Source organism: Phyllopteryx taeniolatus, chromosome 13 (genome assembly GCF_024500385.1).
Source record: "Phyllopteryx taeniolatus isolate TA_2022b chromosome 13, UOR_Ptae_1.2, whole genome shotgun sequence".
Classification (NCBI taxonomy): Eukaryota; Metazoa; Chordata; class Actinopteri; order Syngnathiformes; family Syngnathidae; genus Phyllopteryx; species Phyllopteryx taeniolatus.
The window spans coordinates 8,905,336-8,930,920 of NC_084514.1; the positions used below are offsets into that span (position 1 = coordinate 8,905,336).

General features: G+C 38.2%; 1 protein-coding gene across 6 annotated transcripts; it reads right to left on the reverse strand.

The window, feature by feature from the left end:
* Positions 1-1,628: 1,628 nt before the first annotated feature.
* Positions 1,629-23,467, reverse strand: trim9 (tripartite motif containing 9). Of its 6 annotated transcripts, XM_061795596.1 has the most exons (11): positions 22,307-23,428; positions 16,552-16,647; positions 16,172-16,294; positions 11,010-11,120; positions 10,780-10,933; positions 9,634-9,779; positions 8,470-8,608; positions 7,410-7,439; positions 4,687-4,990; positions 3,216-3,378; positions 1,629-1,733 (listed from the first exon to the last, which is right to left on the reverse strand). In XM_061795596.1, the coding sequence occupies exons 1-11, from the start codon at positions 23,144-23,146 to the stop codon at positions 1,656-1,658; spliced, it is 2,184 nt and encodes a 727-aa protein (XP_061651580.1). In that variant the 5' UTR covers positions 23,147-23,428; the 3' UTR covers positions 1,629-1,655. The 6 variants fall into 6 exon arrangements, 5 of the variants coding, with proteins under 5 accessions (XP_061651580.1, XP_061651581.1, XP_061651584.1 ...); XM_061795597.1 differs by lacking the exon at positions 7,410-7,439 and having other exon boundaries at positions 22,307-23,429; XM_061795600.1 differs by lacking the exon at positions 7,410-7,439 and having other exon boundaries at positions 4,687-5,029; positions 22,307-23,429.
* Positions 23,468-25,585: the final 2,118 nt, after the last annotated feature.

Consider the following 25,585-nt stretch of genomic DNA (forward strand, 5'->3'; position numbering starts at 1 on the left):
AAATATTAGCGAGTCAGGTTTGACAGCCATTTATTGAATATTCACATGTACAGGAAAACACAGGCTCATATTAGGCTCAAATAATCATCATAATTGTAATCATAATAATAACGGAGCAGACATCTTGTAATGGAAGAGACAAAGAACCATTTCGTGGCGTTAAATTAGAACAGAAATAACCTCACGCGCACATATAGGCTTATGTACATTTAAATAGATTGTATGTATATACTGTATATGAGCCGGTGTCGCCCAGCGACTGCGCAATAATAATTCATAAAAAGCTGCGATAGACGAACAAATCATCTGCGAATCGCTTTAATTTGCTCGGTCACACTTTCATACGTCTATAAGTCTTCAGTTTTTAAATGAAAAAAAAAAAAAAAAAACACATTTAAAGTCATTGCGGTGGTCTGAGAGGGATGCTGTTGTCATGGCAACAAGCGGAACAAACACCTGATGATAACATCCTGTTCTATATACTGTACATATATATCATATAAATATATTATTATTATATTATACTTATTGTAGCTGGGCTTTGTTGTTCCTACAGAAGTAGCAGCGGGCGACGTGACAGGGTGACCCAGTGGACTCCGCTCTGCCCTGCAGTGTCTCCCCGGGTATCGAACAGCAGTTTAAAGCAGGATAATAGCACCTTGCCGGACGCAACATTAGGTACACACGTGAATGAGAGCCGATACAAGAGTTGTGTGAAAAGCCCCTTTCGCGCTCCCTGTAAAAGCCGATACTTTTTTTCCCATGTTGCTCTCGTGAGTATATGGCACCGGGAATGTGGGTACAAAGGCGAATATGCCGATATCCCGCCTTTGCTGGGTTCTGTGGAAAAGGCACAGGCGAACAAACGCTGGAACGGGGTTGGGAAGTTGAACTTAAATAAATGATAAATGCTGGGTCTTCCGTTACTGCTTTGCAAGATCTCTGCGTAAAAGTTAGAAGCGCTTGATGGTAGTCGTCAGCACCTTTTACACTGCTTGGAAAAGCCATCATTTTCCCACCATCTGTCAATGTCTCAGTTCTGTAAAAAAAAGGGACTGCCGTGACGCTAGGATAACGCTAACTTCTCCCGTTCTGTCGCGTCGAAAGCTATTGTCCCTTTCCGACCACAATTTTAAACATGACAACAGGCTCCGGCTGACGTCATCTATTTATCCGATTGCGGGATGCCGTGTTGCGGCGTGAAAGTAATTTGACGTTAAGGCCGATGCTGCAATTTCGCCGGCGTACCTAACATTATGGCTCGGCAATCTCATGTAGACTCCTTGAGATGTTCAGTAAGTGCTGGGGGAATTTTTTTTTTAAATAAATCCGATATGCCCTGATTTCTAATCCCACACACACTACATTATCAAGCAACTAAAATGACTCCTCTGCTTAATATAGCTTACAAAACACCAACAACATATACACTCTTTTGAGAAATTAAGTAAAAAAAAAAAGACTTTTTGTAGTCGTTTTTCCACACAAGCAGCCACGAGAAGCGCCGACATGATGAAACGCACTAACAAAAGCATATTCGTTGAGAGTCAAAACTCCCTCTTACTCACTGTGCTTTTTAAAAAGGTTGAGGAGGGGTGGTGGTGGTGGTGGTGGTGGGGGGGGGGGGGGGGGGGGGGGGGGGTTGTTTGAGGCGTTTAGCACATGTGAGCGGCAGGATCAACCTCCCCCGGGGTGTAGAAATCCGGGATGGGCAAGCCGGTGTGCAGCGTCACCTGTTGAATCAAGACAGAGTGATGATCGGTAAGGACTGCAGAGGGCGCTGTTGTTCCACTTCAAAGAAATAAAGACAACCATAAGGAAAGACTATTAAAGCAGCCCAAAAACATAAAAAAACTGCTCATGTGTATGTATAATATTTAAGATGGGAAGCTTTGATCTAAAAAGACCTCTAGTGTTTGGGGAGTATGACTATTATATTATTATATTGTGTTATAATGTGTTTTTAAACGCTTCAGACTTTTTTCAAATATATGTATTGTTTTCTAAATAATATAACAATATTTCTGGGGATTGAGTCTGTTTATATTTTGTGTTTAAAAATGAAATACTTTTCAACAGTTTAGTATATATTTTTAATAATAGGAGAGTGTAAAAACAGTTGTATGATTTGGTATTTTTTGTTATATTGGAAAAATGTGGTAAAATAAAATGTGAAAATATAGTATTTGGGACGTATAAACTGCGAAGCATCGATCTAAAATACTTAAATGTATTTTTAAAGCTACATCTAAATAACTAATAATTTTTTTTGTAGAATATGCAGTGTCTTGATATAAAAAAAGGCACTAATTCCACATAAATATTTTTTTTGATTGAGAATTTTGTTTAAATAATTCTGTTTGTCTTAAAAAATGTAATAATTTTGAAGTAATATGCAAGCTGGGAAGCATTGATCTAAAATAATTGTATGTATTTTTAAAGCTACATAGAGATAACAGATTGTTTTTGTGGAATATGTATTGTGTCTTGACATACAAAATGTCAATCATTGCGTATATATTTTTTTAGATTTAGAGTTTTGTTTTAATATATATATATATAGTAATTTGGAACTAATATGAAAGTTGGGAAGCATTGATCTAAAATAATTTTATATATTTTTAAAGCTGCATAGGAATAACTGATATTATTTCTTACTATATTAATTTAAAGTCAATAATTCTGTATATATTTTAGACTTGGATTTTAAAAAAATTATTCTGTATATATATTTTAAAATAATGTAAACAAATTCAACAAAAATTCAATGTTTTTAATGATATGTTTTTAAAGTAATTCTGCATATATTCTTTAAATAATTTCTTTAAACTGAAACAACCCATAATTCTGCATATATTTATAAAATAACATCTAAAAGGAAAAAGAAATGTATTTAGGTATTTTATATACAAATATATTAAAAAATTACATCAGTATATATATTTTGTATAATATATAACATAACTATTGAAAAAAAACGTGAATAATTCAGTATTTTATTTCCATTTTAAAAAATATGTACAAAAATGAATGAACAATTGAAAACATAATTTAATATTAAAAATAATATTTTGGGGAATACTTTTGTAAGTATACATTTTCGACAATATACAAAGATATATAAAATATATATATATATAAACAACGAAATCTAGTTACATTAGGTGTGGTTAATATTAAGGGCGTTGTGAGCGTGGTGCTGTTGTTGTTTTTACCTGTACATTCCGGTTGAGGCTGATGGCCGGGTAGAAGGCCCCCTCCAGGCTTTCGAAAGCCACGGGCCCCTGCTGCTCGTCGTTGATGAGGAAGATGAGGATCCTGCGCGTGAAGTCCAGCAGCACGCCGATGGTGGAGCCTTTGCTGATGCCGCCGTCCGTCCTGTGCCCACACAAACGCACACACATACAAAATCCCTCGTCAATTCCATTTGAAGAATTCCTCGGATTCTTTTTCCTGCTAGCCGCAGCATGATTGGCCGCTCACTTGTTGCTGGGTGGAATACATCGGCGAAATCATGACTGGAATATAGGCAAAAGAAGAATAAAATCACGTGCCAGACAGAAATGAAAGATCCGATGACTCTCCAGTGTGTTTTCTCAGATTGTTAGCAAACGATATTTGAAGATTGGTAAAACTTTTGTGCAAGATTGAATTTCTTTCAAGCATATAAACCATCTGTTTTCTTAACAAACTTTACAAACTACCCATTGGTGTGAGGGATTTTAGGGAGATTTTGTGACCGTATGTAATTTGATGACCTCCATTTGCACTTATGACTTTTTACCGTGCCTTTAAAAAGTCTACACACCCCTATTTAAAACACATTCATTGCCAGCCCTCCCAGTCAAGATGGATATTTGACTTCTAAAGCCGTCAATGGCAGTGAATGTGTTTTAACTGCCAGGTTTTGTGATATATATAAGAAAGAAACCAAAAGCTTTTCAAAACCTTTTCCACCATTAATGTGAATGATAACCTATACAACTCAATTGAAAAAAAAGTATTATTTTCGAGGTGGGAAGTAAAAACAAATGCCTGAAATAATGCGGTTGCACATGTGTGCACACCCTCATATCTGAGGATGTGGTTGTGTTCAAAATTACCCACATTCAAACTCAGGTTAAATGGGAGTCAATACGTACCTGCCATCATTTAAAGGGCCCCTGATTAGACCCCAGATCAAGTTGTTCCTGTAGTCTTTTCCTGACATTTTAATTTGCTTTTTAGGAGAGGCGGTCCCTATCCCTCGCGAATAGTTAGTCTGCGTATAATTAAATTGCATTGAATTTATTTTTAACATTATTTTTCTTTTTCTTTTTTTTTTTTTACCATTTTCACAATCAGGAATGAACCGCCAAGAAGCCTTTTCAAAATTGGATATTGGAAAAATAAAAAACAAAGAGTAAATGTGAAAAAAACCATAAAAAATTGAAAGGAAATTTGGAATAAATTTGAATTCGTAAAAAAAAAAATTGTATGTTTGTTTGAATGTCATTATGTATGCCTTATGTTGTAATGTGTTAATGTGAACTAAAGAGAAAAAAAAATCTGCAAAAAAATCAGCCGATTTTTGCCGATTAATCAAATGGTCAGTCTCTCCTATTTCTATACATTTTATGTCTTTCAGAGATGTTTATTTTTAAACTTTAATGTGTATAAAACAAGACACACATTTGTGCCGATTACCTGTTGGTGTGCGAGTTGTTGTGCATGAACCAGGAGCGGTTGTTGTCCACGTACATGGCCCAGGCCTTGTCGTCCTTGCCCAGCATGACGTCTTTCAGGACGTCGGCGCGTGCCACCCCGAAGGCGGGGTCGGGGTGGTTGTCGTAGCGGTCCAGCGTCATCTCCCAGTAGTGGATGCCGCGTGAGAAGGCCGCGCCGGCCAGGGCCACGCGGTCGTCGTAGCTGTTGCACGTCACCGTCAGGTTGTCGTTGGACAAGATGATGTCCGGATGCGCCGACGCCGAGTCGAATGCGAACCAGGCCACTGCCACAAACGCCGTACGACAAAAGTAGAGCAATGAGTCTCCAAGTCTGGTACTAGTAGCATTAGTTGTGCACGGGCTTACTCTAGTGGTACATGAAAGAATTACATGCCAAGTACAGTTCAGTTGTATTTATTTTTTTAGTACAACACCACCACTCCTGGAAGCCGTCACCTTATCGTGGTGGAGCCAGGCCTGGAGGTGGGGCTCGAAGGCGAGCGCCTGGTGGCCGGGCCTGCACCCATGGCACAGCCCGAAAGGGCTGGACACCAACGGTGAGGGATGCCGTCAAGCTGAAGGAGGAGTCCTATCGGGCCTTTTCGGCCTGTGAGACTCCTGAGGCAGCTGATGGGTACCGGCTGGCCAAGTGGAACGCAGCTTTGGTGGTCGCTGAAGCAAAAACTCTGGTATGGGAGGAGTTCGGTAAGGCCATGGAGAAAGACTTCCGGACGGCTTCGAGGAAATCCAAATCTGAGACCATGGTCTTCAGTCGGAAAAGGGTGGCGTGCCCTCTCCAGGTCGGGGATGAGATCCTGCCCCAAGTGGAGGAGTTCAAGTATCTTGGGGTCTTGGTCACGAGTGAGGGAAGAATGGAACGGGAGATCGACAGGCGGATCGGTGCGGCGTCTGCAGTGATGTGGACTTTGTATCGATCCATTGTGGTAAAGAAGGAGCTAAGCCGAAAGGCGAAGCTCTCAATTTAGCGGTCGATCTACGTTCCTAACCTCACCTATGGTCACGAGCTGTGTGTCGTGACCCAGAGAACAAGATCCCGGATACAAGCGGCCGAAATGAGTTTCCTCCGCAGGGTGTCCGGGCTCTCCCTTAGAGATAGGGTGAGAAGCTCGGTCATCCGGGAGGATCTCAGAGTAGAGCCGCTGCTTTGCCAGATGAGGTGGCTGGGGCATCTGACTCAGATGCCTTCCGGACGCCTCCTCAGCCACTTCCTCCAGCTCTTCCGAGGAGACCCGGGGACGACCCAGGACACGCCGGAGATACTACGTCTCTCGGCTGGCCTGGGAACGCCTCGGGATCCCCTCGGAAGAGCTGGATGAAGTGGCTGGGGAGAGGGAAGTCTGGGCATCCCTGCCAAAGCTACTGCCCCCGCGACCCGACCTTGGATAAGCAGTAGAAAATGGATGGATGGATGGATGGAGTACAACAACAATTTGGATTTATTCTTTAAAAACAGTTTTATTTAGGCGCAATTTTTCTTTTTCTTTTGTGTGCAATATATTTAAATTGAATCATTATTTCGATAATTTTATAAAAAATTCCAGTATTCAAGCACAGTGTTGATATTCAAACTGGGCATAATATTACAGTGGTTTACAATAGATATGTATATTTATTTGTATTTATATTTGTATAATGTTGACATGTTTAAAACATATATATGATAAAATATTTCGCCCTACCGAGCATTTACATTTTCAAGACTCTTGTCTTATTATATTTGTTTCTATTATTTTAGCCATTTTCTTCCAAAAATTGGTTAGTTAAAATGTATTTATTTATGTTTTTAAATGTGTTTTAACAATTGATCTAAAAAAACCTGGGGGAAAAAATTAATCAGAAAAGTTTTAATTTTATAAATTGGTTAACTAAACTTAAATCGATTGCAAGTGACCAATTTAAAAATGACAATGAATTATAATTGTATTATTAAAATGAACTATTTCACATCTTTTACATGTATTTATTCATTTGTGTTCATTGATCTCATTCAATAATTTAAATTTAAATAATAAAACTAAAACATAAGTAAAACAAACAAATTTGACATTTGCATTTTTATTGTAATAAATAATTGGTTGAACAATTATAATTAATTGAAAATAATAAAAATAAAAACGAGAATTAAGTATAATTGTAATATTATTTAAAAAAATCTATTATTAAAGTGAACTATTTTAAAATATTATTTCAAACTAATAATATTTTTTTTTATAAATTATGGAGTTTACATGTATTTAGTCATCTAATCACATAACTATTAGTGTTTGTAAATGATAAAATATCATTTTAATATTTTTATTTATTTTTTGAATGTGATAAAATATCAAAAATATTAGTCAAATTCTATTTCATTAAATAAATCAGACATACGATTACACAGTAATACCAGAGTATCAATAGTAGTACCCTTAATAAAAACTAGTGGATTTAAATGTTAGTGCGATAATGTTCATAATGATATTTATTGATTTTAATACAGTAATCCAAGTGCTGAGCCATGCAGGCATAATGAAATGAACTCCACTGGATTTTCTTATTTTATTTTTTTTCGTAAGAGTTTCTCTCATAGGAAATAAGCAGCAGGAATGTGTGTGTGTGTGTGTGTGTGTGTGTGTGTTATGAACGTGTGCAGCAGAGTCATGAAAGTCAGCAGTGAGAGCGCGAGAGAGCGAGAGACCTTACCTGACTGCATGTCACACGGAGGAAGCCCAGCTGGAAGGTGGAGGGGCAAAGAGGGGCAAAGAGGGGCAAAGAGGGGAAAGGTGACAGCGAAAAGTGGGAGAGGAAGGAAAGAGCAGGGAAGCAGCTTTAGCCAACCAAAACCAAAAGAAACACGCCAGGAAAGCACGAGCACCTCCTGTTTTTCTTTGTTTTTATGAAGCCGATGAAAGCAAGCTCATGAAGCCTAGCGCACTTATTATTACGGTTAGCCTCACATGGCTAGCGGAGTTTATAAAAATGTACGAATGTAGACAAACACATTTTATGACTTTCATGTCAATGAAACAAATTGATTCTCACATTGTTAGCAAAACAACAGATTTCATGACTTTCATGAGTGCAAATCAAATATATGTTGTCATATTGTTAACAAACGGTAAGAATTTGTCACGATGACCTGTTGGTGTGAACAAAATTTACAACAAATGTATTTTCGATTTGTCGCGAATACCTGTTGGTGTGCAAGACTGAATGACGTTCATACAAGATTTTATGACGCTCGTTTGTATGAAACAAATATACGTTGTTAACATTGTTGATAAGACCAGTAAAATATTTTCATAATTTTCATGTGGTTACATATCGATTTGATCTCATTGTTTACAAACGCTGAACTAATTTCGATAACTTTACTGTAATTAAATAAACAACTTGACCACATTGTTAACAAACAGTATGGCTTTGTCGTGATCGCCTGTTGGTGTACAAACCTTTATGACTTCCATGCATATGAAACAAATATTTTGGATTACTTTCTTGTTATTAAATCATCGATTTGATCACATTGTTAACCACCAGTATGGATTTGTCGCGATCATGTGTTGGTGTGCAGAATTTTATGACTTTCACGCAAACCTATTTTCTCACATTGTCAACAAAGGGTAAAGTATTTGAAGTTATCAAAAAAATGGATTTGATCACACTGCTAACAAAGGGTACAGATTTTGAAATTTTACAACCATATGAAACAAATGGATCTTCTAACATTGTTAACAAAAGGTAAAAATACACATTTCGGTACCCTGGGAGGTCTGCAAGACGAGCGTCTTGCTGTATTGTCCCACGCCGCTGGCGTTGAAGGCCTTCACCCTGGATTTGTACGTGCTGTTGTAGTGCAGGCCGTCCACCGTGCAGATGGTCTCCGTCCCCACGTACACTTCCTGCAGGGGGGGGCGCACACACCACAGCGCTTGAACAGGTTTGAATGACAGCGCGGGGGCAGGTCGGCCCGCGCCGGGGTATTAATAAAGACCGGGGTGGGGGGGGGGTGGGCGTCGGTGAGTCAGTGTGCGGCACTCAAAGTGCGGCCGCAGATGAGTGTGACATTAAATCAACGTGCAAATGATGTCATTCGCCAACACAAACTAGGAAAATATTATACTCGTAGTCACCACAATGTGTCACAAACAGCCAGATAAGGACTCACCCTTATATATATATATATATATATATATATATATATATAGATAGATAGATATAAACTACCAAAAAATGTAAGACAAAAATATTAAATGAAAAATACATACTTAGATGATGAACACATTAACGATAGAAAATAATATTGTAAAAGAAAAATTACGAAAGAAATTAAAATACATTGACAAAGATAATAAAAAAAAAAACATTTAACAAAAATGTCTACAAAAATATTTTTAAAGCACAAATATTAGGTGGTGAATAAAAAAAATGAGATAATAAAAAATAAACAATCAACATTTTGTGGGAAAGGTATTTCAAAAATGAAATTATGTTCAAGAAACTGTTTGCAAAAATATTAGATCAATACATATAGATGAATACAAATATTTTAAAACGGTAAAAACAAAAATATTCGAAGACAAATACAAAAATATTTTTCTAAACAAAAATAGCGAAAAAACATTTATACATTCAAAATTATTGTCAATATATATATTTTGAAAAATCCCAAAATATTACAAAAAGAGTCAACAAATCTCAAAATATGAGAAAAAAGTACAAATATTGCCGAAAAATACAAAAATAAGAACGTAGAAAATTGCTGAAAATTGGTGATTGATGACACTGGAATATTCCGACAGTGGCCAAGAAGAGATTAAGACCAAAATTAAGGGATGCCTTGAAACTGAGCACCTCAGTAGGTGCTGCTTTTTAGGTTAGCAACAGCGTCCAAACATTTGCCTTCTACTGAAGTGAGCGAACCTACCCTGAAGTGGCCGCCGTCGCCGTCGTCCAGCTCCAGGATGTAGCCGTCCACGGCGATGGTGGAGAGCGGCGGTTGTTTCCATGACAATGTGCCGCTATTGTTCTCCGTGCAGCATTCTTCCAGCTGGAGCATCGGAGCCGACGGCACTGGCCATTAGGAGGAGGAAGAATGTGAGCATGCAGGAAACTCACTTCATTAGGAACACAGCAAAAGTCGTCATCGTGAGGAAACCATCTGGCGTGGACAAAAGCTTTCATTTCATATCACGATCATAGTGAAGAAAATGATCACGTTAATCAGCGTTACCATGCTAATGAAATTAGGTGCACTTACACACTTTAATGAGAGTCAAAGCAATAATGCTCATCCTATCAAAAAAAGAAGAAAAAAAAGAAGGAGACGAAAAGCAATATTATGACACAAATGTTGGAAATGAATGCGAAATATGATATAAGCACGTAAAAATATATGCTTAAGAAAATACTAGAAAATCTATTAAAAATATTGCAAGAATCTTTGAAAAATATATAGAAATGTTAGGTTCACTTGCACACTTAAAGCGAGCCAAAGCGATAATGCTCAAAACATATTATAATAAACATATTATGGCACAAATATTAGGGGAAAAAAACGACAAAAATATTAAATGAAAAATGAAAAAAAAACACGAGTAAATATACAGAAATACTACACTAACAGGAACAAAAAATATTGGATATGTTTTATTTCACAATATAGAAAAATTACAAAAATGTCATGGCAATAAATAGGAAAATATTACAACGAAAACAAAATGTTGCATAATATTAGATCAAACTGCACAAATATTAGGGAAAAATTTAAGAGAAAGAAAAATCTGAAAAAAATACAAAATATTAAATCTAAATAAAAATAAAGTAAAATAGATGCAAAATGCAAACATTAGAAAACAGAATTTCTTTTAAAATACAAAAATGTATCAAAATATCACAACAATAATTACAAAAACATTCCAAAAAATATTAAAATATATTGACTATAAATTACAAAATGATACAAAATGTAAGAGGTATTACTATTCTGTGAAATGTGATTGTTTATTGGCTAACCGTAAAAGAATTGTGCCTTGACAAAAGATAAGGCATCAAGACCAGCGGAAGGTCGTACCTTTCATCTGCACAAAGTCCAGCTGGTGGATGGTCTGCAGAAGCGGCGCGCTGTCCAGCGTCAGGTCAAAGTCGCTGGTCATCCTCGCCGTCAGCGTCCCTTTGCCCCACTGGCTCTCCGTCATCAGAACCCTCCGGATCAACGCGTCCGAGATCTGACGGACGCCACGTCGAAGACGGTCGGTCAGGCGGCGGTCGGCAAAAGAAAAAAAAAAAAAAAGCCAGGCTCACCTGGAGGAAGCCGCTCGGGTCGTTCTCTTTAATCACCTCCAGGCAGTACTCCATCAGGCCCGTCGTCTGGCGCAACTTCACCGTGCAGTGCGAGATCTGATCACGCACCACCTGGAAAACCAACACCGCCGGACGGATAAGAAGCACTCGCTAAAACATTTAATACTTCATTCGCAGTAATATCTGGAAACAAGTGACGAAGTCAGATCAGTACAAGGAGAACAAATATACAAAGTACTAAATAAAGATGTTTGGAACAGCAACAAAAAGCCAGATGATGACAACGTTTAAAGCCTTCGTTGAGACTGACACCTGGAATGTAACACAAAAGGGCGTGACAAAGAAGTATAATAAGTACTATATAAAGAAGTTATTAGGGAGAGAGCATGAAGAAGTACAATATGTATTAGAAGAAGTATAATATAAAACTACACGTACAGACTGATTAGAGTGGACCCACGCTTATTCGCGGTTCGGCATTTGTAAATTCACCACTTTGCGGATTTTTTTTTTTGGGGGGGGACCCATCCACCTGTTTTTTGCAGAACAACACCCCCCCCCCCCCGCCCCCCCATGCCCTCCAACCTCGCATTTTTTTTTTCAACCCTATCACCCAGTTAGTCATGTTTTTTGACCCGATCTCGCACTTAATTGTGTATTTTTCCCCAAAATTCTTATTTCATGGCAATTAAAATAAACGTCAATGATTTTATTCATGGATTTTCACTACTCGCGGTCAGGCCTGATCCCTATCCCCCATAAATAGAAGTGGTCCACTCTATAACAATACTCACAGACATATATTCTTTATCCTCTGCGGAAAATGACCACTAATATTACAGCATCTTACTGAGTCACTTACAGTCATAGTGGAAGAAGTATCTTCGTCATTTCTGTCTGGACACTATAATACTGCCTCCCAGTGGCCAAGGCGGGCACACCAGAAGGAGCAGCACAATGAATTGGACTGCGGCATTCAATTATGATGTGTTTAATTCTTTACATTCAATTTAATTATGTTATTACTCAGTTTTTTATAAAAAAAAAAAACAAAAAAAAAACACAGAAACTAAAACAGTTCTTCCAATGGGGCTGGAATGGAATAAGGGCATTTCCATTCATATCCATGGGGAAAGATGATTTGAGTGTTTTGAGTTACGAGCGTGGTCACAGAAGAAATTTAAACTCGTAACTAAAGGCACCACTGTATAAAGAGCACGAATAGGTCGACAAAACTGTCGAAAAGCTTCGCAGGACTGCTGTCGACGTGATGAACGATGACTGGTCCCGTCCTCGACGGAGGACGAGCGACACTTCCACACGTCAGGATGTGTGAACATTTGTCCTGTTACATCAGAGAAGGCTAGATACTGTAGCGACCAGCAGCATCCGTTCATGTTAGCATTTTTTTTTCTTTTTTGCCACGCTAACATCTCTAAACACGGCCATCTATCACTGCTGCTGTCCAGAGAGCCTCCTTATTGAAAATAGAGTGAAGTAAAACACACACACACACACACACACACACACTCAGAGTGGAGACGGACGAGGGGTTGCTAGGTAACAGTAACCTGGTCGTGGCTGTGAGGGGGCAGATACGAGGGAAAATCCTGCAGTGAAAACATGGAGGATGACAACCACCAGCAGTGTAGTGCGACACATAACATTTGACATTCCTTTTCCCGGTCACGAATCGTTCGTCACTTGTTGCTAGGCAGAATTTGTAAGGCAGGGGCAAAAAAAAAAGGGCATGCACCACGACACATAGCAGATAAAGGACAAGGAGACCTGGGGACAGCACGCACATCGGCTGCTGGATTGAGTGGGGCACCACCTTGTTTGCCCCTAATGCAAATGTAGCCACTCATTTTAAGAGCTTTTAAGTGATAGCAAGTCACACACACAGAATGGAAATTAAGATGAATCATAATTTTTTTCGCACCATCTGCTGGATCAAGTGGGGCACAATCTCACTTGCCCCTGATGCAAAACTGTCACTGATTTCAAGTACGTTCAGGCGAAATCATGGCAAATTAGCTTCGCGTGCTAACAAAATCCCCTTTTAAAAGCGGACACGGAGCAACAGCAGCAACTAAAAGTTAAACACAAACACACAATGGAAACTAAAAAGAATTAGCGCCATCTGTTGGTTCGGGTGGGGCACAAGTTCACTTTCCCTTAATGTAAAATAGCCACAAATTAGCTTTGTGTGCTAACTTTTAAAACTGCTGGTAATGGACAGGGAGTGTCGGCAGCAACAGGAAGTCAAACACACACCACCAGCCCCTAATACAAAAGTAAATGTGAGCTCATGCTACAGCGTGGTTGATTAGCTTTGAGCGCTAAAGCCGGGGCAATGTTAACGTAGTACCAGGTGGCTGCGAGCTTCTGTTCGGAATTCAAAGAAAAGCCAAAGAAAATGCAAAACGGACGCCAGAATCCATTGTTGCTCGCTGAGTGCGCTTGAAGCGTGCCCATTCCCGTCGTTACTACCCCACAAATCCTGCCTAGCAACAAGTGACCATTTCAAACCTTTTGTGCCCTGACCGATCACATGGATTATTTGTTGCTCGCTTTACTACATTCCTATTTTTCCCGTTGCTGTGTGAAAGTCACACTCGGCGGAGCTACGGCAGGCTGAAAGGAGGGAACGACGCATTTAATCACCGTGACAACCGCAACACGGCCGCAGTGGACGGGAGTTTGTTGCTGCCAGTGCAGTAAAAATCGGCGTCACTAGCGTCTCATAAAGGCTAAATGCTCTCTTCTGGCTGACTGATAACATCAATAACACGCTCAATTATTTAGTTTGTCTCTTTATGGAGAAATGATCTCGTTCTCAGGGCGTCTTTAATCCTCCGGGAGCCTCGGAGGAGACGACGCAGTCAGTTCATTCCAGGCCACTGAGTGTCCTCGTAAATATTCAGCTGCAAAGGACAAAAAGGCAGCAAAGTGTGACTTCTGTTCATGCATAGAGCCTACAAAATAATAATTATATATATATATATATGTTCACTGTAGAATACAAAGAAATTACAAAATAATATAAAAGAATTGCAAGATAATACAAAAAAATAATAATATTACAAAAAATAGGAAAGAATTCAACCAGGTAATGACAAAAAAAAGCACAAATTTTAGACAAAAAACAACAACAAAAATTAACCGAAAAAAATCTGCAAATATGGGAGCAGAAATGTTTTGGCATTTGTTCATTTGTTCTCTGAAATGTAAAAAAGTGTTTCGGCTTTTGTCAATTTCTTTTCTGAAATGTAAAAGTGTTTCACAGTTTGTTATATTTTTTTGCACTTCCGGGCCACCGTAGAATGTATTCCATTGGGCATCTTCTGGATATTTCTCACACGTTCCAGTAAATGTGGGTATAATGATATACGCAATTGAAATATAGAAAAGCGAGGTCTTATGTTGGTTTCGTGCCATGTCGAAGATTTAGGAAAAGACTTTAGCAATCTGGCTAATCTGGACATTGGCAGATGGGCCGGCCCACCTCCAGCCACACGCACATGCACACACACACACACACACACACACACACACACACACACACACACACACACAGAAATGTAGATAGTATCTCAGTGTTAGCTGAACAGGCTTCAGTGTCCTGTATATTGATTTTGTTGCGCTCCCTCACATCTCCACGTGCCAAACATTGATTCTCGCCGGCGTCCAAGCGTGAAATTTGAAACACTAATGCACGCCTCCCTTCGCGCCTGCCTCCAAACGAGTTCCACCTCTCGCTCGCCACATTACGAGCAACCCAAAGATTAAAAAAATTGATTGTGAAAACATCATCATCAACATCATCATCATAGTCGACATGCAATAACCATGCAGGCTTTATTTTTCATTCAGTGGCAGCCTGTGAAAAGGTACAATAAAAAAAATAAAAAAAAACATTTTTAAAAAGAAAAAAAAAAAAGAATTAGCCACGTTTCACCCAAGGATATGAAATTGAGTGGACAAGAATGTTAGAAAGGATAAAAAAAATATTAACTGAAAAATACAAACACAGTAGATGTAAAATGGTAAAATATTTGAAAACTACAAATATTGGGAAATAATAAAAAAAAAAAAATAAACAAATTGGCTCAAAAATGTCACAATTAATAAAAGAAAGTAAAATATTATATCAAGCTAAAACAAATACACATTTAAGAAAAAAAATCCCATATACAGAAAATAATTAAAAACGACAAGATTAAAAAAATCCCCAAAATATTAGACGTTAAACACCACAGTATTCAATAACAATATTGGAAAATAATACAAAAGTATGTAAAAAAATATTAGAAAATAATCCCCAAAAGATTTTTAAATTAGGGAAATGAGCAGAATAGAGAATAATTTAAAAAGACAAAAGTAATTAAAAATATTACTCCCCAAAATTCAAATATATTAGATGTAAAATACAAAAATATATTATTTTTTTACTACACAAATATAGAAGTATTGGACAAAAATATAAAATATTAACAGAAATAAAAATATTCCCTGGTAAATAAAAACATATTAGATCTAAAATACAAATAAATTCTACAAAAATATTTGCTATCAAATGCAAAAATATTAGCCCCATATACAAAAAATTCAACAAAAACATTTGAAAATATTACTATATCTACTATACTATATTATATACTATATAATATTACTATATAACTATACTCAATAAATATTTGCCAAAAAAAAAATTTTTTGAAAAGAATTGTAACATATGAAATATATTTTAATATATTTAAAATAATGCAAAAATATCATACTAAATATTTGCCAGAACATACACAAATAAAAAAAAATTGAACAGATTTAAGATACTAAAATATCCAACAAAACTATTAAACTAATACAAAAATATTAGACAAAAACTACACAAATATTAGACAAAACTATAATATTAGAAAATGATACCAAAAACATAAGATGGAAATCACACAAGTATTAGATAAAAAAATACCCTGAAAAAAATTCTCAAGGGCCCATGCCCGAAATTGAACAGGAAGTTGGCCATTTTGGTTTGAAGCAGCCTATTCTGGAGCTAACCGGAATTTGGTATCCTAGACAGACGGGCGACAAGCCTCTTCGAATGAGGGCGGGGCGCGGTGGGCCGGCCCACAGTTTTTGAGATGAGCGCGCTTTACCTTGAGCTTGTGCTCGTGCTCCTTGTTGACACAAGCGAGCAGCTGAGCCTTGCGGCGGTTCAGCGCGTCGATGAGGGCGTCGCACTGCGCCACCAGACAGGCCTCGAACTCCACGCCGTTCTCCTGCGGGTACCAACGCAAACACAAAAGTGTGCAAATTGTAAACAACAAAACAATACAAGTTCCAGGAACTTTTTGTGGTTTCCAAGTGAGAGCTGTTCCTAATATTTTGGTAGAATCTTGTGATATTATCCAGCAGACGAAAGCACAGAGGGATTATCAATGTGATGGGATAATAACACCGCTTTTAACTGCTAATCCCGTTTGTCCGTCACTGCCGTGTGGCGTTCAGAGTCAGTGGGGAAACAAAGCATGTGTACCTGGATGTGCTGCACGGTGTTCCTGAGCTGCACCAGGAACTCTTTGGCCTCGGTGGCTCGGTCCGAGAGCCCGTTGAGAGCCTGAGACAGTTGACCCTTGGAGGGCGACATAAAAGCAGATTAGCCGCTAATTAGCATTATCTTCCTTTTCCAATCAAAATCATTAAAAAATAATAATAACAAATCGGGATTCAATAAACCAGGCTGTCTTTCAAACGTAAAAAAAAACAAAAAAAACCAGGCTGCTTTTCTGCTAAATTAATACAAATAAAAATGTAATATTATTGATTAAATAAACCCTGCTGCCTGTCAACTAAAATTAACAGACATAAATAAATAAATCAATCAATACAAGTTGATTACATAAACTAGGCTGCCTTGCAACAGGAATACAAAAAAAACGGGAATAAATAAACCTGACTTCTAAAAACAAAAACTAAAACTAGAATAAAATAATAAAATAAATTCAATAATAAAATGAAAAAAAAAATAAATGAGCAATGATTAAATAAACCAGACTTTCAGCTAAAATAAAAAAAATATTTATATAAAATAACATATTAATATACCAGGTTGCTTTTCAGCTATAATAAAAAAATAAAAACAATATTATTGATAAAAGAACAATAGAAAAGGATTAAATAAACCAGGGTGCCTTCAAGTTAAAATAAATAAATAAACAAAATAATCATAATAAATAAAACAAGATTAAACAAACCAGGCTACAATAATACAAACAATGACAAAAAAATAAATAATAATAAACAAAATCGTGTTCAATGTATCAGGTTGCCTTTCACCTGAAAAAATAATAACAATCTATATATTATACATTGATTAAATAAACTAGGATGCCTTTAAACTCTATGATAAAAACTATAAAAATAAAACAGTTAACTAAACGGTGAAGCCTCGCCACTAAAATCATAATAATAATTTTAATTAAAAATAGAATAAATTAGGATTAAATAAACCAAGTTGCCTCTCAGCTAAAATTGGCTAATTATGAATATTACAAATATAAATTAACATTTTATTTGACAATAATGTTGTACATAGTTTAAATGACTATTCTAATGATACATTTTAATATTAAAATAAAAGAGAATTCTTACAAATGTGTGCCTGGTACTCACATTTGGTACCAAGTCATTTTTTGTTTTTGTTTTGTTTTGTTTTTTTCAACAAGGAAGCCACAAGTTCATCACTGCTGCTTCACTGTCAAAGGGGATGAAGAGGTTATGTGACAGGAAATCCCACACAAAAGTTCCTTTTTGAAGTAAAACAAAAATGGTGGATGGGTCGGGCGTTACGGGGGTTCATGTATGTGCAGTGGGGGTTACGTGACCTTGTGGGAACCGCTCTCAGCCACATTGTATTGTTGTATTGTCGGAATGGAGACAAACGCAAGCGGATACAGTTCCGAAGAAAAAAAAAAAAAAAAAATCACTGACGTTTTGACGCGCCCGCGAGGGGTTAGCCTTTAACCCAGACGTTTGGGAACGCGATACTGCTGAATGCACAACCGAGAAAGGACGAAACGTGGAAAAACTATGCAAGCTTGGAACAATGTCATACGGCCATTTTGTGTGTTACAAGTAGATCACGGGGTGGGAGTAAATACCTTTTCAGGCTCCCAATAATAAGCTTAACGATGATTTGCAACGTTTAGTTGCTGAGGATCCTATTAGCGAGGTATGCTAGCAATGGCAGCTAACGATTAAAAATACAGCGCTACCTCGACTTAACTGTTGTGATCATCTTCCTGATGAAAACACTGTACAGAAAAATAAAAGTCAATATTAATAATAACAAGAATAATAATGAGGAATTGAAGTGGGAAAAGTAATAATAATTAAATAACTCTGGTAAAACAAATTCAAATGAAATCATAGAAAATCAAATGTAAAAAAAAAAAAAAGAAGTAGCTTAAAATATCTGAAATAACAACAATTACATTAAATAAATGATTGATATTGGCACCTGATGGTCAAATCAAGCTTTCAAATAATACAAATACTAAAAAGTTAAAATCTGTAAAAAAAAAATAATAATAATAATAATAAACTAAAGATTTTCACCAAATGGAAATAGAGAGGCATTTATTTGAGCAACCCTCTTCATTTGTATTGATTTATTTATTTTTGATTGGATTTATCTTTACGTCAATGTGGAGATGCCGGCGCACACTTTTCGGAAGCACCACTTGTCCCAGTAATGAAGCCAAGTTGGGGGGGGGGGGGGACACATGCCGGGCTTGAGTAATTATCTTAGCAAAGAGCGTCGTAGCCTACTTTCAATGCGGAGTCATTACACACACACACACACACACACGACTCATATCTCATATTTTTAGTTGACACGGTCCACTTTTCACCATGAGCGTTTGACTACTTTTTAAGAAAACATTCAAGCAGATTGTTGAACATGATGATACATTTATAATTCATCACTTGTATCATCAATAATGCACATCTGTGAAGCTGTGAAATGCTCATTAAAGTAATATTAATAATAATATTAATAATTATAAAAATGGTGGGAAAATTGAGTCCCTATTTGACGCGCACGGGACAGCAGCACATCGATTATCAGCTCGGTCAAGTTTTTGGATGTATTCACAATTAAATAATATTTTATTTGCTTATTTTGGTGAGGAAAAAAAATGTCAACAAAATATACTGGGTGTAATAATGTAATAACAAAAGAAGAGAAAATAATTGATTAGGTAAGGCAAATTACTTTTTTTAATGACTGATTTCAGTGGGAAAAAAAACGTATACACAAATATTATAAAATATAAAAATAAATTCAATTGACGTAAAAGAATTGACTATAATGATATAGAAATAATGACATAAAAATTAAATATTAGGATAAACTGCAGTTAAATGAATAGGGAATAAATGTAAAAATAATTAAAACAGAAGAGCTTTAAAAATCCAAGCATTTAATTTAATGACAATGTATAGGTTACATAAAAAATAAAATTCATATTTTAAATCTAAAATACCGTTCTTAAATCAAAAAATGCTAAACATTTGGTGCTCATCATAAAATAAAATAGTATAAACACAAAAAGCTTTAAAACAAAATCAAAAACAAATAAAACATCTATTTACATTAAATGAGCAAGGGTATACCAGTTAAAATTTAAAACATAAAAGATAATATATTGAAATTCAAATAAATTAGCAAGTCTACAACTGATTCAGTAAAATTTAAAAGTATTACATAAAAATAAATATGGACTTATATGCTTATATGCTTATTTCTGTATGGCCTGACAGCATTTAATATAATTTAAACCTTTAATACGGGGAACGTCACGTGACGAAACCTGTAAAACAGGTTAGCGGACTGTGTATGCTACGCTAGCTAGCATAACTACAGGTCGACGACATGATGGTTTCAAGCCGCACTTGCTAAAATGTTATTTTCTTTAAGGCTGGTATCTTCGGACAAAAGTTAAATGCATGTATATCATTTCTTTATCCAAATATGTACAAAATGTTTGGCGGACGAGCGGGACGACATTAGCGCGCGCCTTTCGCGGATTTAGCGCAAGACGGCGGCGAGCTGGCCGACCGACTTGCTGGTACGTGAACAGACGAGGATGAAGAAAAGGGAAGACAAGTGAGGGGAATACTAAAAAGGCGAAGAGGAGTCCTCTGATTGGGAGAGCTCTGCTGCTTTTGAGGTTGCCACGGTGAAAGGCCGTTAAAGATATCGGCCGAACGGTGGCTATCATAAGTCGACACGCCCATGTTCAAGTGCTAAGTTTTTGTGATGTAAAAAAAAAAAAAAAAGAAATAGAAAAGGAGACCAAGGTGAATGACCTGTACAACGCAACTGAAAAAGGTTTCTTATCTTTTCAGAAGGGGAAGTAAAAATCAACAACTGTGATATTGTGGTTGCACATGTGTGCACACCCTATTACATAATTGGGGACGTGGCTGTGTTTACAATGATTTAATCACGTTCAGACTTATGTTAAATGGGATCAGCACACAGCCTCCATTTAAAGTGCCTCAGGTTTATCCCAAATAAAGTTCAGGTGTTCTTGTAGGCCTTTCATTCCTACCTTTGTCGAACATTTTTGTATGTTTTTGTCAAATATTTATGTATTTTTCATCCCCAAATATTTTTTTTTGCTTTTTTTCTATCTATTTTTGGTCAACGTTTTTTTTTTAATTCTTCTAATATTTTGTGTTTTCATCTAATAGTTTAGTCCAATATTGGTTGTATTTTTGTTGTAATATTTATTTTCCCAAATATTTATGTATTTTGTGGGATGTAATGTTTTCATATTTTGTTTTTTAATTGTTATATATTTGCATATTTTGCAATGCTTATGAATTTTTGTCGACTATTTGTGTATTTTCATTGATATTGTTTTTATGTTTGTGCCATATTTAGTATTTTTTGTGTGATAGTTTGCATAGATTGCATTTGTTATAATACTTTGTATTATCATATATTTTAGCATCCTCTCTTAATATATTTTTTATTTTTGTTGTAGTATTTTCGTATTTTGTTTTTTTTAATATTTGTATATTTTTCATGTGACATTTTTGTATTTTCTGTTTATTATTTTTGATATTTTGTGTATTTTCATCTGATATGATTGTATTTTATGTCTAATATTTGTTTTTATTGTTTGTGTAATATTTTGGGGGGGGATTTTTGTATTTTTTTAATCCATTATGTTTTGTCTAACATTTTTGTTTTGTGGCTAACTATTGTGTGATTTCCATTTAACATTATTTTTTTCTATTTGGTTTTAATTTTTCATCTCTGACACGTTTCGTCATTTTTATTTATTATTATTTTTTTTTTAAATATTTGTGTGTTTTAAATTTAAAGTTATTGTCATTTTGTTTTGGCTAACATTTGAGTTTTTCCTAACATTTTTGCATTCTTGTTTGTCTTCTTTTTGGAGGGTGCAAATATCTGAGTTGTTTATCTGAGAATATTTGTATTTGTGTATTATTTGCATCTTCTTTCGTGTACCGTCCATCCGTGTGCAGGTGCTGCATGTGGAGGCCTGGCGTATGAAGCTCTCCAGCTGCCTCCCTGCCCACCACAACCCCAAAATAGCATCTCGCTCCACTTCAAATACGCATGAGTGTGTGTTCAGCATGCCGGGCCACAACATTAGGGACACCTTCAAGCGTCGACAAGAGCTGGGTGAAAAATTCCACCCGAATGACAATAGAGCCCACTTTTGATTGACGGCAGCATTCAAATGTTGCAAATATTTTGCTGGTGTCATTTAGAAAAGCATGGGAGCCTCAAACTATTTGAAATATGCTGATCAAGGATGACAGCCAGGACGGTTGTCGTGGTAACGGAAGTCATCGCCAGCGTCAGCCCGTTTTGAGGGGGTGGATCTCTCTCGTGCAAACGAGCCACTGCTCACCCCGTGACCGTAAAAAAGACTTTTTGGAACATATTTATGTATATTTTTGTGTAATATTGTATAATATCGCTTGTCTAACAATGTATTTTTTATTATTAATCTTTACATACGATTGATATTTTTTGTTGTTGTGTTATCCATATTTTTTATTTTGGCAAACATTTGAGTTATTTGTCCAATATTTGTGTATTTTATTTTGGGGGGGGGGGGGGGGGGGGTACTTTTGACGAATATTTCAGGGGGGTTTTGGGCGTACGTGGAGCAGCCATTTCATGTGTTTCTCGGTCATAAGCTGGTGTGTGCAGCGTGTCGGCGTTCGTGTCTCCCTCCCACCTTGTGCAGCTTCCACATGGCTCCCAGCGCCTTGACTTCGTGCGTGCCGTGCTTGCCCTCCTCCAGGCACTGGTAGCACACGGGCGTCTTGCACTGCACGCAGTACATGCTCAGGTTCTCCAACTCGTGCTCCGTGCAGGTGGAGGTCTTGCGGGGCGCGGCGCGTCGCCCGGGCCCCCCGACCCGGCCCTGGGCGGGCGGCACCAGCCGGTGCTTGGCGAGGGGCCCGCGGGGCGGGTGGCAGCGCATCCGGCACGGCTCGCAATACAACACGTCGCACTGCTCGCACATGACGGTGGCGTCGCGGGGGTTCCTCTCGCACAGCTGGCACTTGAGGGCTGCCGCCCGGCCCTGGCGGTAGCGCTCCACGACGCCCTCCAGCACCCGGTTGCGGGGGAAGCCGCGCAGACCCCGCTCGTCCAGCAACAAGCTGCGATGGCACTGCGGGCACGTGAGGCACGAGTTGCGGGGGATGGGCGCCAGGCAGCCGGGTTGCGCGGAGGGCGCTTGCGGGTGCGGGGCGGCCGCCGCCGGCCCCGGGGGGAACACTCGGACCCCGTTGGGGGACTTCTGGCACGGGGTGGTCGGCAGGCTGACGAAGCCCCCGTACGAGCCGTAGCCGCTGTCCGCCTCGCTGTACAAGCTCATCTTGTCCAGGTCCAGGTAGTCGTAGTCGGACCCGGAGGCTCGGCTGCTCTGCGGGGACTCGGCGTCGGGCGTCTGGACCAGGATGTTGCGAGCGCACGCCAGGCAAATGTTGTGCGAGCAGGGAAGGATGATGGGCTCGCGGAAGAAGGAGCCGCACACGGGGCACTTGAGCTCTTCCTCCATCTCGTCCATGGCTGCGCGAGTGCGGGCAACGCAAGCCGAAAGAACCGCGACCACCGGACCCGCGAGCCTTGCCTCCTCGGTCGTCACGCCGAGTGCGGAGCGCGTCCACCAGCCGATCTTGGGGGTGGCGGGGGGACTGAACCTTCTTAACCAATAAGCGAGCGGCGCCCGCTCGACTCGGCTTCCTATTGGCCCGCCGCTGGATTCCACTCAAACCATTGGAGGACTTCAAAAGTGTCTCTTTCGACAGGTGACTGCAAGTGTTGACGTTAATTATCAACTTTATTTATTATAAAAATAGGGATGTGTTCAAAAGTATGAACAAATAATAGGTATACAAAAATACAACACAAAATGTCACAAAATATACTCCACTGTGGCACATTTATATCCTCGATATGGGATTCATTGGACACAAATTACACTTGATTTTTAAATGATTCATCTATTTATTTATTTACTTATTTATTCATTCATTTATATGTATAATTTTAAAATATATCTATTTTATTTGTATTAAATTGAAGTTGCATTTATTTCACCTTTAATTTTTTTTTAAATATTTTATTAATTTATGGTTTCATTTATTGTTCTAAACATATTTTAAATGTCATTATCTTAATATATTTTACTTAGATTTAAAATAGCATATCTATTTTTTTGATCAAATAAAATGTTTTAACATTTTATATATTATATAAAAATTAAGCTGCTGCCCCTGCTACCCAGAAGGACATGGATGAATTTTCGGGAAAAAAATGAATACATGCTTATTTGCAAAAACAACAGCAATGAAGATTAAACTAAAATGATGAATTGATTCCATTTACACCATATTTTACTTTATTCTTTCCCACCCTCGCAAGAAGCACACTGACAGTTATATTATTTACATTTTTATTTTTTTATATTTTACATTGTTGAGTAATCAATCATTATTTGGACTAAAATGTAAAAATAAATAAATACTATCAATATATATTTTAAAAAAATGAAAAATGCCTGTCACTAAATGGAACATTTTTATCGGCAATCTGGATTATATTTTTCATTTTAATTGCTTGCTCAATTGCAGTGTATATCTGATAGAATGATGTAGTGTTACATAAATGTTTTCAATGAAAACTTTGGGAGTCAAAGTTCTGAACGTCTTTGAGCAAACAGACAACAAATGGCGGTTTGATCCATGATACAATATTTCCCCGGATCTCCATGTTGATTCGCACCAAATGTCGGCTAAGAAGGACCGCCGTCTATTTTTGGAGTGTTGCGCCTGCGGCATGATGACATTGTTCTCCGTGTAATCCGAGGAATAGGACAGCGTGATACTCACCGTATTCAGAAAATGGATATTCAGAATAAGAGCACTTGTAATTGGTCGGCTAGAGCAGGTAAGTAGCATGCCACCTCCAAATAACCCCCCCAAACCCCATGACATCTTTTTCTGGCCCCTGTCAGCACTGCTCCACTTACGTGCCGTGATCCAATGTTCTCCTTCCGCCTAATGGTGAAGGAAACGAGGACAAGAGCGATTGTCCAGTGTAGTGAGGCAACGAGGAGACGTGGTTAGCCTGGGATGTGAGGGAACGAGGAAGTGAGTGCTCGACATGAAAAAGGGACCAAATGTGCGGTTAGCCTGGGAAGAGAGGAAACGAGCGATCGACCACGGTAGTGAAGCAACGAGGAAAGGCGGTAAGCCCGGGAAGTGAGGAAACGAGGACGCAAGTGATCAACGAGGAAAATGATGAACTGTGTGGTAGGCCTGGAAGTGAAGAATCGAGGAAGCGAGTGCTCGCCAAGGAAAGTGATGAAACGTGCGGCAGGTCTGGGAAGTGTGGAAACGAGGAAGCGGGTGACTGACGAGGAAAGTGATGAAATGTGTGGTAGGTTGGTAAGTGAGGAGGCAAGGAAAATAATTATTGCTCAGTTTGGTGAGGCAACAAGGAAACCAGTGGCAGGCCAGGAAAGTGAGGCAACGTGGAAACGTTGTGGGATTAGGAAGTGAGGAAACAAGGAAGTGAGTGATCAACTAGGAAAGTGATGAAAAAATGTGGTAGGGCAAGGAAACAGGTAACGAGGAAGTGCGTGATCAGCGAGGAAAGGGATGAAACGTCAGTAGGCCTTGGAAGGAGGAAGCTAGATAGAGCAGGTCAGGGAAGTGAGGAAACGAGGGAGCGAGTGATCGACCATGGCAGTGAGGCAACGAGGAAACAAGTGATTGACTAGGAAAATGATGAAACGTGTGGCAGGCCCGCACAGTGAGGAAACGAAGAAGCAAGTGCTCGACAAGGAAAGTGATGAAACTTGTGGTTGGCCCAGGGAGTGAGGAAGCAAAGAAGCAAGTGATCGACCGGGGCAGTGAGGAAACGAGGAACAAGACGCGGGCCTGGGAAGCGAGGGATCGAGGAAACGAGACACTTGACTACTATCTTGAAATCGGAGTTGATT

Coding starts and splice junctions, on each gene's coding strand:
- trim9 (XM_061795600.1), bottom strand. CDS start 23,146: ATGGACGAGATGGAGGAAGAGCTCAAGTGCCCCGTGTGCGGCTCCTTC. Junction 16,648..22,306: donor CCATGTGGAAGCTGCACAAG/GTGGGAGGGAGA, acceptor TCGCCCTCCAAG/GGTCAACTGTCTCAGGCTCT. Junction 9,780..10,779: donor GGACTTTGTGCAGATGAAAG/GTACGACCTTCC, acceptor CCTAATGGCCAG/TGCCGTCGGCTCCGATGCTC.